The sequence below is a fragment of the Rhopalosiphum maidis genome, chromosome 3 (genome assembly GCF_003676215.2).
Source record: "Rhopalosiphum maidis isolate BTI-1 chromosome 3, ASM367621v3, whole genome shotgun sequence".
Lineage (NCBI taxonomy): Eukaryota > Metazoa > Arthropoda > Insecta > Hemiptera > Aphididae > Rhopalosiphum > Rhopalosiphum maidis.
Window position 1 is genome coordinate 59,880,091 of NC_040879.1, and position 15,682 is coordinate 59,895,772.

The following is a 15,682-nucleotide window of genomic DNA, read 5'->3' on the forward strand; positions in this document are numbered from 1 at the left end:
TTTGTTATTTCTTTGGTTTCCCATAACAAATACATCAATTACACACATACAATAAACATCTTATTATATACACCCATTATATCCAACTGGATTAAATGTAATAATCAACTTTGGTAATAGAATAATTATTTTTAGAATAATATATTATTCTAAAAAAAAATATTAAACAAAGTTAAATTAATAGCGTTATAAACCATAAGTTTAATTTCTTTTAAAAGCAATTACAGATATGAAAAAATTATATTATGATAAAATAAGTAAAATGAAATGTGCCGCTTTATTTTTTCACAATCTTAGTTTTCCCATCAACCACAAAATGTGTTCCTTTTCCTCCTGTAAAATAATTAAAATATATTATAACATTCTAAAAAAATTTTGTATTGAAGTTAGAATAAATTAAAAAATATATATTTTAAAAGAATGAACATTTATGACCATGCATGCAGAATCTAATAACAGTTTTATAAGTGTAATAATAAGTAATTAATTGTAAATCTTAAAGTTTATCAAGAGGATGCCACACTTGTATGTGTTGTTTCCGTCTGACAAATGTAAAACTTAGCACAAACTCTTTTACATAGGAAAGAACCAAGAAGGTTATAATCATAATAACTAGGGTTAGGATTTCTATGCAATAAAAAATTGTAAAATATGCATCATGCATTTTATTTACCAAACTATGCAAAAACAATTTTTTTTTAAATATTAGTTGTTAATATTATTACATGCTATTATTAAATTATGTTTATTTTTAAATTTTCAAATGTGAACAACCGGTGATTAACTCAACGATTTCTATTGGATGAAACTCTTTTCCACATCATACAATGTTGTTGGAGCATATTTAAATGACGTGATTTGTCCCGGATTTAAAGTAATAATAACATCTTTTACTTCCATTTAATATTCACCGTTTATGTTACACTAGAAACTCATCAATTTGTATACCTATATATGCAATTATATGCATTATGTTCAAAATATGTTTAAATATGCAAAACAAAAATTGTACTTCTAAATCAAGAATAAGCCAAATTGTGGACATATCTCTGACAACCAATCAATTTGGACTTAAGTAAAACAATATGCGAAAGCATAAAAATCCTAAACACTAATAAAAATATTATAGTTTTCTTTAAAAACACTGAAAGACTGGAATACTAAAAGGATTTCTTCCATTTTATTTAAATTATTCATAAATTATATTTTTATAATTTTAAAACACTCAAAAATATTACTTTTTGCTAATATAGAAATTTAGAATTTCATTTAGACTTGGATAACATTTTTAATTGATCTTCAGATAATGATTTTGAACTTAATTTAAACTAATGCTCCATAATCCTTTTTTTATAAAAAACAAATACAAATTGTAATTCAATTTTTAATTAAAGTAGGATTAATTTATAGATACAACATGTGTCATTAGGTGATAGTTATTTTCTTTAATACAAAATTAAAATTTAATGAACACAAAAAAAACATTTTAAATAAATCATCCTCGAAACTAGGTTTTCTTAAACACTGTCGCTCAGATTTAATAAACCATTAGCATTGAAAAATATAGAAATTTATCTTAATTTTAATCTCAATCAGAATATAGAATATGCTTTACTATTATCTAGTTTCCTAGTTCTCTAACATTTACTCAAAATCTCAAATCTATCCAATACTCTATTTATTTTTTTTAAATGAAGAGTAGAAACATAATATTGTAATAGCTATAATGGAATTTTAGGAATTTTCAATATTGCTTTCCTGAAAACTTGTAAAAATATTTAAATTTAAATTGTTTATTCAAACTCTTCAATATGAAATATATTGCTCATTATTAGAAAACATTTTTTTTTAAATTCAATGTTAAAAGCATAGTCAATTATTTATTTTCCTTACAAAACACACATTCTATTTGTTAAATTAATTTACCAAAATATGTTAACTTCATTAAATAATATTCTGCTATATTTTTTTTTACTTTTTTATTTTTGATACAAAACGAACTTGCGATATTATTTCATTTTAAAATGTTATTAATTCTATTACTTTATTATTTATTACAACTATGCATTTTAATTTCATATTTATATAAATGTATTCTTATACCGTATACACATATTATTAATTCATATAATACCTACAACTATAGTCATTTTTGTTAATGGTATTTCTGAAGTTTTGTTTCAATTATAACACAAAGATTGATGATAGTTGGCTACAAATATGTATTATTTAGTCAAAAAACTATTAACGAAATATCTTGCCTGATATTTTGATTCATTTGAATATGAATCTCGTAATGATATCAATGCTTCCTTAAAATCCTCTACCGAAGAGCATATTTCTTTGACTCTGGCTGGTGACAAACGGATAAGTTGTTTCAAAGTTAATAAAACCAACTTATTATGAAATGGTTCAACATTTTTTTCCATCCCCATGATTATTGAGCAAATAATTTTAACGACTCCATTATCAAAATACAGTCCTGTAAATATTATTAATATTAAAAGCTGCATAGCACTGTTAATACCAATCATAACTTACCAGCTACTTCATTACCCATATGACAAATAGTTGAGTAAATGAATAATACCGCTTTAAACTTCAATTTAGTAATGGTTGTTTTCAATGAATTAAGAATCAAATCTTTACCTCCATGTGCAATGAATTGCCAAAACACAGGTAAGTTTTTACGAACAAGACCTAAGAAATTTAAATATTAAACAATTGATATTATCAAAATACAATTATTAAATTGATCACAACACATTAATTGTGACTCACTGTAAATCGCAAATAGTGCCTTGGCACGCACTTCATTATCATTATCGTTTTCCACCATATACATCAATGCTTGAAGTTTAAGACAATTTGTATTTTCCATGAACTTGTTCTGGCAATATTGATTATTCTGAACCAGTTTAAAAATAAATTCGCATGTTCTGATGCGCACAGATGGATGCTCGGAACGAAAGCAAGGTAAAAAGATATAGAAACCGCCAAGCTTTACAAAATCTGAAAAATACTTTGTTAGATTCTTATGTTTATACGGATAAGAATAAAAATGAAATAAAAAATTGGTACCATTTGCATAATCAATATTGTCAATAAATTGTTCAATAACATCAAATGCAAATTCGAGTTCCTCCACTTGTTTTTTATTGTCGAACAAAATATTAATGGAATGGTTCATTTTCTCGTGCACACACTAAAAATTGTATAATAATTAATAAATAGGTTGGAACCCAAATTGGTTAAGTACCTAATGGAACATTTCAAAACAATTGGATATATTTTAATCTATTTGAACAGAATAACAAGTACTTGATTGAAATCGCCGTCGTTGTCCTCGTCTGAGCCGCAAAAGTCGATGAGGTCGCCACGATCGGCGTCCGAGCGGTGATGTCTGCGATTGATATCTCGGAGACGAAGCATTTCGACTAAATGGTCTTGGGTCGTTACCACTTCGATCACGTCGCTGACCAGCGTGACGCGTCGGCTAGGAGGCGGAGACCTTATGACTTGGAGCCAAGAGAAATCGTCGTTCAACCGCGACGAACCGCCGATGTAGTTCGACTCCATGTGAAACTTTGTTGAAGCTGTCGGTGACGGTAGGTGAAGCGATGACTAGTGACAACGAGTGTGAGCGCGTGGTTGTAGGTTGTGTGGCCGCGTCGAAATCAATCGCGATTCGTAGACGCGGCTGCGTATCGGACGAAATATCGATACCGAACAAGAGCCAAAGGCGGCCTAACCTAACCTAATGAAGCTGTGCGCGTCGTTTCGGTGGAGAGGGACGGGTACGCGGCAAGGATGTGGTTTGAGTATAATAAAGCGGACCGAAACGCGGGCGGGCTGATCGGATAATACGGATCGACTCGTAGGTACAATACTGTCGATTTTCGTCGGAATAATAGCTAATAGCTATGTAGACCAGTGTTATCGTGCGCCGCCGACGCCGCGATCAACAGGCCGTACTACGCGCGTGCGCTCTAACCTAACCAAACCTCTATCACAGAATAACCAGAAGGGACACGTTTTTAGCCTAACATGGGCTCTTATGGAGCACAGATTTGCTACACCTGTTGGAATATCAGTGTGGCCTGTGGAAAGGTATTTTCCATTATCGGCGCCGTTCCGACGTTTCGTGCGCTTTGTCTGCCGCGTAAATCGGTTTTTTTTTAAATCTTTTATTATATCGAAATTTTTTTTTGAAATAAGATTGAATGAGGTTTAAAAGCCTATTATATTTAAAACTTGTATAATTTAACATATTTATACTTTAAACCACCCCCCCACCAAATGTTTCTGGCTACAGCCTTGTATCTTACGATATGTTTATTAAATCGTGTGTACGTACGCGTTTTACGTGAAATTATAATTATGTAATTCGTTATTTGCGAATTATACGATTCGTTTGTTTGGATTTTTTTAGTGCGGGGGGGGGTTGTAATAAAATAAAATAAAATATAAATACACAACCATGGTAAAATAATAAAATAATTGAATGATAATGATTATTATCACCAGTATAGTTCAACACCCCCACCCACCTCTGGCCATGGCACTGCTGCTTTCTCTAGGTGTTAGTCTTAGGTTCCCATGAATAGGCAGACAGGTTCAAACCCCCCTCCTGCGGCTACAGTGGCGGTGCATCTGATATCACGGCCGCCCAGATTTTATAATTTTTCATTCAATTTTATCACAAAATATTTTTATTTCGAAATTATTTAGAATTATTATAGTATATAATATGATAAATACACGTTTCAATTTACTTCCGTTTATATATTTTTATTTCTATAAATTAATAGAATAAGTAACAAATGATTTTTAATAGTACTCGAATATCACGATGTTTGTTTATATTGTATAATATTCAATACATATACAATGTTACCTATGTACCCATATTGTTCCGTAATCCGAAGCAGTCGGATTGCCTACCCATAGGTTTAGTTGCGTATCAATTCGATTTACATCGTTGATTATTATATTTCCTTTAGTCTTATGAGTTATGACGTAACGTGGTTGTATTTAAGATGTTTAAATTAGTACTACAACAATTAAGTAATTACTCTTTATTATAATACTTTATGTGTAACTTAACTATATAACAGTCTAACACACAGAAATGCTAACAACAGAAATATAGCTAATCAAATATAATAATAATATAAAATAACACAGAGTGATATCTCTATCAGTTATCACACAGATTACTTGTTAGACAGACTTGATTATTTTACGCTTCTTTGAAATTAACTAAATTATCTAAAAAAAAAAGACGGTAAAAACCTAATAAATTGGATTAGGAAAATATAGAATTCGTCTTTGCAATCGTTTTTTGTTATACCGATTGTGAATTTAAATTAAAAATAAGATTTAATTATCAGTGTTCTACTCGTTTTACCTATATTTTATATTATTCTTTCAATTATGTATACCTCTTTTGACTGTTCTAGATCTTTTGACCTGTTGACCATTCCAAATTTTTCCACTAAACACATCAATATAATAATTGTATTAACTTAGAGTTTAAACACATTTCGTTCAAATATATGCTATTTCTAAATCAAAGATTATTGTAATACATTTATAAATAATAAATTTTATAACTAATACATTTTATGTATATTAAAATATAGAATTCGTCTTTGCTATCGTTTTTTGTTATACCGATAGTACTGTGAACTTAAATTTAAAAACAAAATTTAGTTATCAGTACTTGAATCGGTAAAAGTAATGAAGGAGACGTCAAATTGCTCTAACGGTTTGTATTACTGTAAAATCAATAGAGCTAATGTAATTTGGACAATTAGTATCATATACTACGTTTATATATGCAGCAGTTAATACGCATAGAGTGAGTCCAAGACTTAGATGCATTTAATTCGCATTAAACTGATGCCCATTTATTATTTAATTCAATTTGTCAAATAGTACTACTACGTTTATATGCATCAGTTAATGCGCATTAACTCAATGTAAATTGAGTTAGTCCGAGAGTTAGTTGCATATAAATGCATTTTTAATTCACATTAAGCTGATATGCATTTATTATTTAATTCGATTCGTCAAATCAAATTAACTCTTACTCCGGAATTAAACGCTTTAATGCGAATTAATATTTTAACGAGAATTTTAAAATGTCAAATTATAATTATTTTGGTCATGAAATTAAAAGTATAAAGCATAGACTAAAAAACATTCGCAACATTAAATTATAATTTTATTCAACATCTATTCTTGATATTTTAGGTGCTAATAAACCCGCTCTCTAATGCGAATTAACTGCTGCATATAAACGTAGTAATTGATAGAAAATAATGATATACGACCCACATTGCCAATATTCAAATAATGGTAATCAGTAAAGCTTTAGAAGTAGGTAAAAAAATGGTTACAATGTTATACCTCTATAACAATTTCGTTATTTTCCGTTAATTTTTTGAACTCCATATCATATTTTCTTTCGTCCTTGTGTGAGACGTATTGGATTAGCGGTGATTCATGGTGATGTATGCCCGAGGACTGCTATAAACAGTTTTTAATTTTGCCATAAATTGCCATAAACTTTTTTTATATTTCTTAATATTTATTATTTACTAATTTATCACATCTTTATCATAATAATTGACATAATTATTTTAACTTTTGACACGGACTATAGCATTTGTCTTTGCTATCGTTTTTTGTTATACCGATAGTACTGTGAATTTAAATTTAAAAACAAGATTTAGTTATCAGTGCTTGAATCGGTAAAAGCAATGAAGGAGACGTCAGATTGTTCTAACGGTTTGTATTACTGTAAAATAAATAGAGCTAATGTAATTTGGACAGTTAGCATTATAGATAGAAAATAATGATATACGACCCACATTGCCAATATTCAAACACTGGTAACCAATAAGGTTTTAGAAGTAGGTAAAAAAATATTGACAAATAAAATGTGTACAATATTACAATATTATACCTCTATAACAATTTCGTTATTTTTCGTTAATTTTTTGAACTCCATGTCATATTTTTTTTCGTCCTTGTGTGAGACGTATCGGATTAGCGGTGATTCCTGGTGCTATAAAATTATTTTAATTTGCCCATAAATTGTTTACTAATTTATCATATCTTTATCATAATAATTAACATAATTATTTTAATTTCTGACACGGACTAAGATATACTATGTCTGGTACTGGTTATAGTAGATATATCTTAGTCCGTGATTTCTGAATTCTTATCAAGGCTACGAAAAATATACGTGTATAATATGCCTGTATATAATACCAACGTTGTAGTTGCGAATCGAGCTATGTTAAAGGAACTATAAGTTAATCATATTTTAAGTAGGAATAACAAATTAACAAAAAAATAATAATAATAATGACATAGATAAAAATATTAGTTTATTTCTATCATGTTAATGGAGTCATAGACCAATTGCGCGCTTTATATTTAAGGATAAGTATACCAATCGCGCTAATATAACATATACTAAAATGAATGCAAATTAAAACTAATTTATTGATTAATTTATTACTGATTAAAGTGACTGGGTATTTTATAACAGTATCGGGAATCTTATAAAAAGAATTACAATGTAATGTAACTGGTATTTAATTTTGAATAATTGACGATCAAAAAATAACTTGTAAAACGCGAAACAAAATATTTATTTATTTATATTTTATTATTATGTATTAAATATTAATACTCACAAAAAATCGGTTAGTGTTTTCATTTATGATGTAATAATTATACCTAACTAATACTTATTCCTTAGGTTGGTATTGTAAAATGTTATGAGCGGATATGGTCTATCGACCACAAAATGTATATAGAGCGCAACCTGTCTATCAACCCTAAAAGATTGCAATTGCCAATTGGTATATAAAAATGTAATTTTTGGCGCAACTTGTAAATTGCCGTTAATGCATTGACGCATTGTATATTAAAATAACTTGTGTTTTTTTTTTTATCTCAATATGTATTTTATTTATTAAAATATAAATATTTATGTTAAAATTATAGGAAAAATTAAGTGAAAAAGAATTGGATTTATCAATGTTTAAAATACCTAGTGCCCTTGTTTTGGATAGCTGTTTTGAGTTTAAAAATAAGTGCATTATTTAATAAAGAACTCTCGTATTAAATTGTTTTGCTATATTGTTTGTTTGCAAATTTTATTTTAATAAATTTAAAAATCAATTAACAAAATTGTAATTTTTAAAAATGTATATGGGGGGGATTTGATCCATCTATAGCCTTAATAAAATACTAGTAATACTTGTTTTTATGTCTAATATTAGATATTATAATATAGAGGGCTGGTTTAAATACATTTCCCAGGTCGAAAAATTATGCCTATCCGTCCCTGTGTGTCGATTAATATCAAGTATTTCAACCGGAGAAGATGGTAGTACGTTACGGAAACTCATTATTGAATTTATTATAAATTTCCCGGTCTATTCTCTATTCAAAAATTAACATACATATAAAATATAACGTCCATAATTTAACATACTATATTATACTACAGGGTTATTTAAAATTAATATTTTTTTTTCGGATTATTTAATATTTTAATAATTTGATTTTATTATTAATTGTAAGGTTCTTAACTGTATGAGTCGGTGAAGCACACGATTGCAATTTAGTAATTAGTGCGATTGCGCTCGAGCGCCTCGAGCCTATAATGTGCCTTTCCCTTTCCTTTTCTAGACCAATTTTCCAATACATTATCTACAAATACAGTCAGACTTGGTTAACTCAAAATCGAAATTCAGTTAAGTTCAATTGTATACTTTATTAATACATAAACATTTGTCATATCTTTTTTTCATAAACGTATTTTTTTAATATGTTAAAAATATGACAAATGTTTATAATGTCAATACGGCCTACGGGCAATACCTATATTATAGGCACGAGTGCAATTATTGTGGTCTGCTTTTTTCCAGATAAAAAGATAAAACGGGTTCAATCAATCTAATTACTAGATCACAATCGCATTTGGATTTTTGCATACTTTGGTGGGCGGACTGGAGTTGCCCGATTGCGTCTTGAATTCAGGTAGTCGTATTTTATCTCAAATATAAGTATCCCGATTACGTTCAAGCATACATTAGTTCACAAAATAGCTTATAATTAATAAAATAAACAAAACATTTTAAATTTTTTAATCAGTCATAGTAAAAGTATTTATAAAATACATATTTAATTATACATTATTACAGTTATAATACAAATGACTAGGACTGGGATTTTGATGCAAAGGCATCTTTTTTTCTGGTCTTTTGAAATGTTCCACGTTTGTCCGTAAGTATAAAATGTGTTTTATATCGATTCACTCGTATTTTAATAAAAACTTTTATCCTAACTCTTCATCAGTCCTGGTTAAATATTATACGCAATGGTATATGCAATCCACATAGAAACGTATATCAAAATGAATAGCGTTGAAATTCCACTCTCCCCCACCAAAAAAAAAAAAACGAAAGAATACAACGAAAAACTTATACTTTTATATAGATCTGACGAAATTACTAGGTATGAGTTGTGCAGATATTTTAAAAAATAATCATTTTTGTAAATATATTTTGTGATGATTTTAAGTTAATTTTAGTAAGAAAGTAATTTAGTGTAAAATTGTCTAATGTTTTGTTTTTATATTATAACTGTAATAATAATGTTTAATTAAATATGTATTTTATAAAAACTTTTCATATGAATTTTTCTATCGAAACGGGTATCTGGGCAAAACGGGAAAGGTTGATTTTGGGCGAAACAGTCCACGCCCTTTTACATTATACTTATATATAATTTATGGATACTTATCCTTTAATCAACAACCATATAAGTACCTCAGTATTCTTCCCTAGCACAAAAATATAAAGTATAAATTATGAAATATTTTTACTTACTAAAAGCCGGAACAAAGCAGCTAATTGTAACGCCATTAATCCAATTATTTCTATTATAAATAAAACATTATGAATTATTATAAATCAGCAAATATATAATAAAACGTAAAATTGTCAGAAGGGACAGGAGAAGTAGGATAGGGGGGCGTTAACCGACAATATAAGGGGCTCTGGAGGGAACTCCGATAGACGTGATTTACCAGAGTTAGCACGATCACCTTCACGTAAGTCAATATCACTATTCAGTAATTTGGTCTTAGTCTAATTTTCAGGTAATAAAACACTTAGAATCATTTTCAATAAATAAACACTTAGAATTTATTTGCGAAATATTATTTCATTACGATCAGTTGATCGCAGGCCCACAACAGTAAATAGTAAATATAAATAATAATATATAATATTATATAATATTATATATAATATAATATATATATATTATATATTATTATTTTATATAATAATATATAATTTTATTTTATATATAGGAAAAAACGGAGGAATTTCATCATGCTTCAATTAGAATTAGCCATAGAAAGAGAAAAGCATTATTTTTACTATATTGGGGTAGACAAAATATCTAAATGCCTAAAGACATATATAAACATCACTAATCAACAAAAATATAAATAAATGAACCATTTTTAGAATCAGAATTACATGAAATAATTAAAAACCTTATTTTATTCATAACACGACAAAAAGAGCAAATTTTTAAATTACACATTATGTTCAATTTTGGGAGATTTTTTGTGTAGAGAATATAATAGAACCTGATATTCTTTTAGAATATAAAATTATATAAAAACATATGTAAAAAAGGAAAATAGTTAATACATTTTAGAAATAATAATAATATATTCAATTTAGATTAACGACAAATATATCAGACTAGATTCAATTAATTAGTCACTTAAGTGTTTGTGTTATTTTTAATTAGATAAAAAAAAACGAGAAACGAGTATAGAAATTAGAGAAGAAACCAATGATGATGATAGACAATAATATTTTATTATGAGCTATTTATTTATTTTTATATTACTAATCCATTAACTATACATAATATCTATATAAGCATAAGATTAAATTTTTTTTTTAGTATTTATTATTTCATTATTGTATACATTAATTATTCCCAATTCGGAGAAATATAGTGTTTATAATATAAAATACATAGTGCTAGAGTTTGAAAGATTGGTCTTGAGGATATAAATTTTTGTTTGTGAGGAAATTCTACATGCTCTAATGTTCTATATAATACAGGTAACAGACTTACAGATTTCAGTACATAATAAGGGAAAAACTACATTATTTTATATTATACTCATAAATAACTTATGGGTACACTGGGTATGTCCTTTATCAACAACCGTATAAGTAAGTATGAGTACCCTAGCACAAGAATATAAACCATAAAATATTTTTACTTACCAAATAGCCGGAATGAAACAAACAATTGAATCACCGTTGATACAATTATTTCCATTATAAAATAAAACATTATGAGTTATTATAAATTAGCAAATATATAATGAAGCAAATAGGTATTTAATAATTAAAAACAAAATACAAGCAAATTGCCATGACACATGGCTGAGTGTCAACAATTTATAGTAACGAATCACGAATGGCCAGATAATTGTTGAATATAGCTATTTTGATATGTTTATTAAACTATTAATACATAATACATTAAATAATTAATTTGTATTTTTTTATAAAAATTTCAATCGATATGCATCATATTGGTCTATTTTTATAGCCCTATATAATATAAATTATAAAAGTCCCGTTTCAAAACTAAAAGGAGGTCCTTTAGTTTAATTCATTCAGAATTTTAAATATTTCAATATATATTTGATAAATAAATTTAATTTAAATATCACAGTTACCGTACATAAATCACCGATTTCCTCATAAGTTTTCTTATTAAAAATAAAAACAATAATTTGCATTTTTTTTAAGCCCTTGAAAATCAAATTTTGATATTATTGAATATTTAAATGAAAAATAACGATTTGTTCTCAACCTCATACAGTTTTTATTATTTTGTTAAAATAATAATAATAATAATAAAAAAACATTAACCATAGAGACTTGAAACTTTTTGCTACCTAATACTTATCTTATGATTTTCTATGCATCATATAATTTTCATAATATTAATATAAATTTTAAGCTATTGTACAATTGTACCACAAATCTATATTTTTCAACATTCTATATGGCATATCGTGTTTGGTGTCGACTTATTAATTATAATAACAATTAAACAATACCTCTTTAATGATATAATATAAAATACGATGATTCGTTAAGATAAGTTATTAACCAATTGATTAAATTATATAATCAATGTAAAACTTATTGTCAAATATGTATTCTAAAAATGTATATCTTATTTAAAATAAAAATATTTTGTAAACGAGTTTAAGTAACTTATATTTTTACTGAATTATAACTCAACCAGACTTATACTAAAGAGTTTGAAAAATTTTTATATTGAAGATATAAACTTTTTTCGTAGTGAAATGCTACATGTTCAAATGTCTTCTACAATAAAGATACTGTGACGTAGACTTATCACTTATACACATTCTAGAACATGATAAGGAAAAAAGGGGTATAACACGATTGCGCCCGCCCTACTTTTTTACACGCAAAAATCGGACACGATTGTGCTTAAGCCTATAATATAGTTATTGCTTTTATTGACATTATAAATATTTATCAATATTTAAATATTATATTAAAAAAACACTTTTATGAAAAAAAAATATGACAAGTATTTATAATGCAATGTATTAATAATTAATATAGTTGTACTTAAGTACTCAAACTTTTAATTTCAACTTCAAATCCGATTTTATTTTTAAGTAATGTACATTGTTAGAAGGGCATTTCCTATATTATAGGCTTAAACGCAAACATAGTGTTTTTTTTGCAGGTAAAACGGTAAAATGGATTCAATTAGGTACGCTAATTACTAGAGGTAATGAGCTTAATCCATATTTATTGTGTTTTTCACATACAAAAGACAAATCAATTTTAATAGAAACCTTCTCCGTGATATACTCTTTCGTTTAAAATAAAAATAAAAACAAAAAGATTTGATAAATAGTTCTAGAGTTTAGCCTGTACAAATATTTTAATTTCACATTTATATAATTAGAAGGGTAAGCGGTCAGTTTGTACGGCCCATTGTTTAAACTGCATAACGTGAAGTCTTATTTGTAATATTATATACATAAAGTATATATTAATGTATATAGTAATATACCTAAGTGTTATGTGTATATAATGTAAATTATTAAAATGTATAAATTGAATATAAAAAAAGTAAATTTATTAAAAACGTTATAAAATATAGTATATTACTATTAGTCAAAATAATGAGTTTAAACAATACATGGAATTTAAAAATTCAAAATTATTTCTTTATTTTGGTGTTGGACGTTGGTTACATAAAGTTAATATCTTATTATTTTCACCAGAATTAGATTTTTGCTTTTTATGAAGCCTATTGCCATGTTCGTCCAATTGTATTGTCCCCAAAACTGTCCAAAATCTCAAAGAATGTATAAGATACCTACTTAGATTTACCAAATAATATTTAAAATTTTAATTAATTTTAATAAAATTGTACATAATATATACAAATGTATAAAATAATATAAAGTATCCACGTTTTGCAATGTACCTTTTTATCCGTTTAGTGTCCGCGTTTCACACTTTTGATGCTCGACCGTAGAACCAATTAGAAGATTTGTATATCAATTACAGTGCACCAAAAAAATAAAAAAGGATTTTCTCGAAAACTGATTAAAACGTAGTTTCTGGTTTAAGTTTAACGATTATTTTATTAAAGTAGAATAATTATCATAACTAACGTATTTACCATCAAATGTTCGTATTACGAAACATTTAAATATTTAATTAAAATTTTAAAAAGTTCTTCCAATTGTTAACTGTTTACCCTCCTCAATAAGGTTCAACTATATTTGTTTTATTATCAATAAGACAATAAACCATCTTTAAAGCTGGAATCCTTTTTAATGCTTTTAAAAGCGATGAGTGATAACAGACACAAAAATAAATAATAATAATAATAATAATACATAGCTGTCATTGTAAGACCAATATTACCTATAACAATTTGTTACCAGTTATTAAAATAAAATATTATCTACTCCACAAAAATAAATAAATACATTAATTACTCAGAGCTCATGCAATCATTCTTTGTCCGTATTTATATTTTAAATTTTATTTTAATCTTATTCGGAAATCAAATGCTTGTACAATTTTAACTTCAAAGATATAAGCTTAATATTAAATTATATTTAACATTATTAATTCTGACGGAAAATTATAATTGTTTACAATTTCGTTATATTATTCATTAAAACATTTTAAAATAATCTCAAATATTGATAGCTATATACATTTTATAAATGTATCTAAAATACCACTTTACTCAAATATTGTAAATTGAGATAATGATTCAATTCATTCTTGACTTTTGACTTTAAATTTCTAATACTAATATAAAACACTTAATTTATTATGTTTATATAAATTTAAAGCATTACATTTTTACTCAACAATATCAGTCTAGTAATAAATAATAATGCTTTCTTTTTATTCTAACTAACTATTTTGAACTTATCCACCCCAAGTACAAGATTTGTTATCTTTCTGGCGGGGGGGAGGGTGTCAAATATTATATTGTTTATTTACTATTTTATTATAAGCTAATGTTTTATGACAAAATATGTATTATTATTATTTTTATTTAATTATTTGTTTGTGTTCTTGGGTTCACATTGCCGTAACATATATAAAATTAAATTATTTTATGTAATTGGACAATTTCTACTTGACCAACCTACATAATAAATATCTAACACATTCTGATTGAAAAAAATATTTTTTTTCACAAATTCTTTGTTAACTGTTGACAAATCAATGTATGTATATTTATAAATAAAATCTATTAAACAACGCTATTTACAACATTTTGATTTTGTTGAATGTGTACTATCAATAATCACCATGTGTAAAAATTAATAATATATTAAATATACAATTTGATTATTTAATGTTAATAACTAAGGAAATAAGTTTATTCTAATTGATTTTATACCTGTATGTTAAATAAAATAATTATTTTCATTCATTTACTATGAACAATTTTGAATTCATTAAACAATTAATATATGTATATTTTTTTAACTGCGGTTGAAATCTAAATTATGAATAGTTCAATAATTTTTGATATTACAGGGTGCCTATATTTTTTTATGTATAAATTGATTAGACTAATATTTGTATTTTCATTAATTTTAAATAGTTATAATTTAGTATTGACTATACAAATAAGATCTTTGATAGATAGCTGAATCGATGATTATGAATAATAATAAAACACAGTACTAAAATATGCCAATCAATATTGTTATATTTTAAATAAACACCTATATTATTGTATAAAATATGATTTTGAAATTATGTCGGAATGACTAATTTCCATGACTTTTGTTCAAATTAATTTAATATTATAAAATCCCTTTTTATACATCAAATTTAAATTTTGTAATTATAACATAAACAGTGCTTTAATTTAAAAACTGGTGGTCAATAAAAATTTTGATAAATATAATAATATTAAAGTACATTTTTAAAATTAAATTTACCTTAACAGTATGCGGAATTGGACAGTGATCCTCACACAAACAAAAAAAAGAACAATTCTTAAGAAT

At 26.3% G+C, this 15,682-nt stretch overlaps 1 protein-coding gene across 1 annotated transcript; it reads right to left on the reverse strand.

Moving 5' to 3' along the window:
• Window positions 1-285: 285 nt before the first annotated feature.
• On the reverse strand, window positions 286-4,087 carry LOC113557572. The gene is made up of 6 exons (XM_026963147.1): window positions 3,322-4,087; window positions 3,082-3,205; window positions 2,782-3,012; window positions 2,542-2,700; window positions 2,262-2,482; window positions 286-333 (listed from the first exon to the last, which is right to left on the reverse strand). The coding sequence occupies exons 1-6, from the start codon at window positions 3,577-3,579 to the stop codon at window positions 286-288; spliced, it is 1,041 nt and encodes a 346-aa protein (XP_026818948.1). The 5' UTR covers window positions 3,580-4,087.
• Window positions 4,088-15,682: the final 11,595 nt, after the last annotated feature.